Genomic DNA, 3029 nt, shown 5'->3' with positions numbered 1-3029 from the left:
TCAGGAGGAGTGGAGCCGGAGCAAAAAGAGAGTAGGCGCCTCTCTTTTTGCAGCTCAGGAGGAGCTGACGTAGCTCGCTCGGAGTTAATGACGTTATCTCGTTTTTAGATCATGTAGCGGTTTTGCGCTGCTCCTATATCTCCATTCCTCATTGTTCGTAACCGCGGCAAAGAGCGCGGATCTCTCGCGACAATATGGGAGGGTCGAGGGAAAAATAATATCGGGAGTTCGAGTTATTAATGGGCGAGGTTCCCAGTCACCAGTGTGAACAACAATCGGAGGAGGTGCAGACGACCTTGAAAACTCAGAGTCGCTCGGAAAAGTTTGCCAGGCCTATCGACTCATTCCGCTCGCTCCTTCGTAGCAGAGTCGGTTGTTCATGGAGAAGCGAGACCTGCAAAAGGACCTGCGACTCGAGAGGAATTTTGTTGCGGATCCTGAAACTGAAAGATGTCCGTCGACCGACGCACCGAATGAGAATGAGAAGATCTCGACCCCGAAGGGGGAGAACGTCCTTTCAGATTCAGGTGGTTTTGCACGGGAGGAGGGTAAGGGTCGCAGAGGAGGGGAGAAAGGAGTGGGAAGCGGTGCGGATGCACTCAACGAAATCGCGGCCAGAATTCAGGTACGGTTACCAATCTTCAATCCTACCATTAGCACATCCAGAATTTCGTTTTCCCTCGCCCAAAAGAGAGCTTTTGCTTTGTGAAGTTATCTGACGCAGAAAAATCTTATCCTCTTTTTGGGGTTAGCCGATCATAAAATTTTCGAAAAATTGATCTTTATTCTGATGTGATTCGGCAAAAAAAGTCACCAAGAGAGAAGGAAATAATACATCTTTATTAGGTTGACAAACAAGACGCAAATACACATTTTTCAAATCGGGACGGACAACATAATCTACAGGGTCACGTGCACATAGTTACAGCTTATTTACAATGTAACCCTTCTACAACTTAATTAATTCGAACCTAATTATAACAGGATGACCACACTTTTCTTTTATTCTTAAATTGAGGCGCCGGATGCAAAAAGTAGATGCATTTGGTTCCTCAATTATTTGCCAAAAAATTAATTAAATTTAATGTTCAATTCTCCTGAATTCTACTAAATTCGTATATTTTTATTGCATTCTTCGAATTATGGTGTATTCCTTTAATCTCTTTTTTCTCAGCTGTATTTCTTCGAATTCCCTTGAAAATCTATCACGAATTTTTATTGCATTCTTCTAATTATTTTGTACTCCTTTGAATCCCTTTGTATCCAGCTGTATTTCTTCTAATTCTTTTGCATATCCTTGAATTTCAATTTGTGATAGTGGAGATTTTATTTTCTTGGTGAAAACCACGGAAAACCCATAGAAGTCATAGTTCTGCGCATTCAATTCAGTATATAAGAGCAGAACATTTTAGAAAAAATTTTACATAAAATTTGCAGATCCAAACCAAATACACATTTTTAATAGTAAACACTTTTCCTCTGGGATTGATAGTTTCTGAGAAAATCGCTAGTGAAATTTATTTTGAGTAACATACTTGAGTGTAGTATGCGTTACGCCTTTCTTCACAATCCACGTTGAGGGCACTTCAGGAGCTGTACATAAAAAGAGGTGTATATAAAAAGAAGACTAAGGAACACTGAATTGCCTGCAAATTCTAAAGTCTCAACAATCAAGCAGGAAATATTTCAAATATCTCAACATTTTTACGAAAATCAACTGTCTCTTCAAATCCTAAAAGACATATCTTCGTTGCGTTATGAAGATGCACCCTTCAGGATCAAATATAAATTACCTCAGCATCTGCTACAAAATTAAGGAACATATTACCACAAAACTTCAATTTTTCAGCCTATAATAGCTAAAGTAACTGTAAATATTGGTGTCCGCAAATTTTTCCCGAATAATAAGATCCAAAACTAGCGAAACAAAAATTTACCGCTAATAGAATAAGAACTCAAAAAATATTTTCGGGTAAAGTCGCTTAAGATAGGAATAAAGAACATTCTGAACTAACGAAAAATATACGATTGAGGGCCCTTCAAATATCGAAATTGAAACGAGTAAATTTCGAAATTAGAAATGCACCGATTGTAGTAAATTTCGAATTTACATCAATAACGAACGTAAATTTCATTTCATGAAATTGCCCAAAGCTCTGGTTGATTCAGTCAAACCAAAAAATAAAGTTCACAAAATTGATCAAATAATATATTCCGAATTAGCAAGAAAAATAAAAAATAAACTTTCTAGATTAAGGGCATGTGATACTTACAGTTTCCTCGGCTTTTTTCCACAAAAATGAAAATGTTTAAAAACTGAATTCGGAGACTCTATAAAATATAACGGACGTCCCCGGACTCTTTTTTGAGGGATAATAACAACAAAAATTATTGTGCTAAATAAAAATTATATGCGTATGCATTATTTTGAGGTTACGTCGTTTTTCATCTCTGCCTTTCCGATAATCTGCACTGTGAAAAACTAAAAAAATTTCACGGTTGTTATTGGTAAAATTACACAGAAAACTTTCTGTACTATTACCACTTGGAGTCTGGGGATAATGCAATTTGAAGGTTAGGGTTGCGAATGAATTTGTAATTTTACCACTCCTATCATGGGACTATAGCAAAAACATAGTAGAAGTACATTTTGACTTCTCGAATCTATCACGTTGAGAGTCAGAAATAAAGTGTCCTACTTCTAACGTAGTGAATTTTCTTCATGATTGTAAAAGTAAAAAATTTTAGGAATATCGATAATTCGTGTAATTGTGCACTTTCTTTTTTAATAAAACAAAAAGATGTTGCAAAATTCCAAACTTTTGGAAAAACTGTATTAAAAATTGGTAAAAGTATTCATAAAAATGGTAAAAATCCTAAAAATGAATTAAATTTTTTTATACGCATATATTTGATCTAAATTAATAAAGTTAAGGGCATGCGACACAGTGGGATTCCTACATTACCAACCTCTTTTTTCCATTGAACAAAATTTTTTTGTGAACCATAGAACTTTTTTGGTAAATGAA

General features: G+C 35.9%; 1 protein-coding gene across 1 annotated transcript in view; it reads left to right on the top strand.

Moving 5' to 3' along the window:
- The first annotated feature begins 268 nt into the window (after positions 1 to 268).
- The window catches only part of LOC117168445 (endoribonuclease ZC3H12A-like), an 80850-nt gene continuing 78089 nt past the window's right edge, over positions 269 to 3029 (top strand). Inside the window, exon 1 of the mRNA XM_033354100.1 lies at positions 269 to 625. Within this exon, the coding sequence (XP_033209991.1) occupies positions 380 to 625 (246 nt within the window). The 5' untranslated portion in view covers positions 269 to 379. The remainder of the gene's footprint in view (positions 626 to 3029) is intronic.

The sequence above is a fragment of the Belonocnema kinseyi genome, chromosome 1, assembly GCF_010883055.1.
Source record: "Belonocnema kinseyi isolate 2016_QV_RU_SX_M_011 chromosome 1, B_treatae_v1, whole genome shotgun sequence".
In the NCBI taxonomy this organism is placed as follows: Eukaryota; Metazoa; Arthropoda; class Insecta; order Hymenoptera; family Cynipidae; genus Belonocnema; species Belonocnema kinseyi.
Note: the sequence above shows the minus strand (reverse complement) of the source record. Positions and strands in the feature narration are given on the sequence as shown.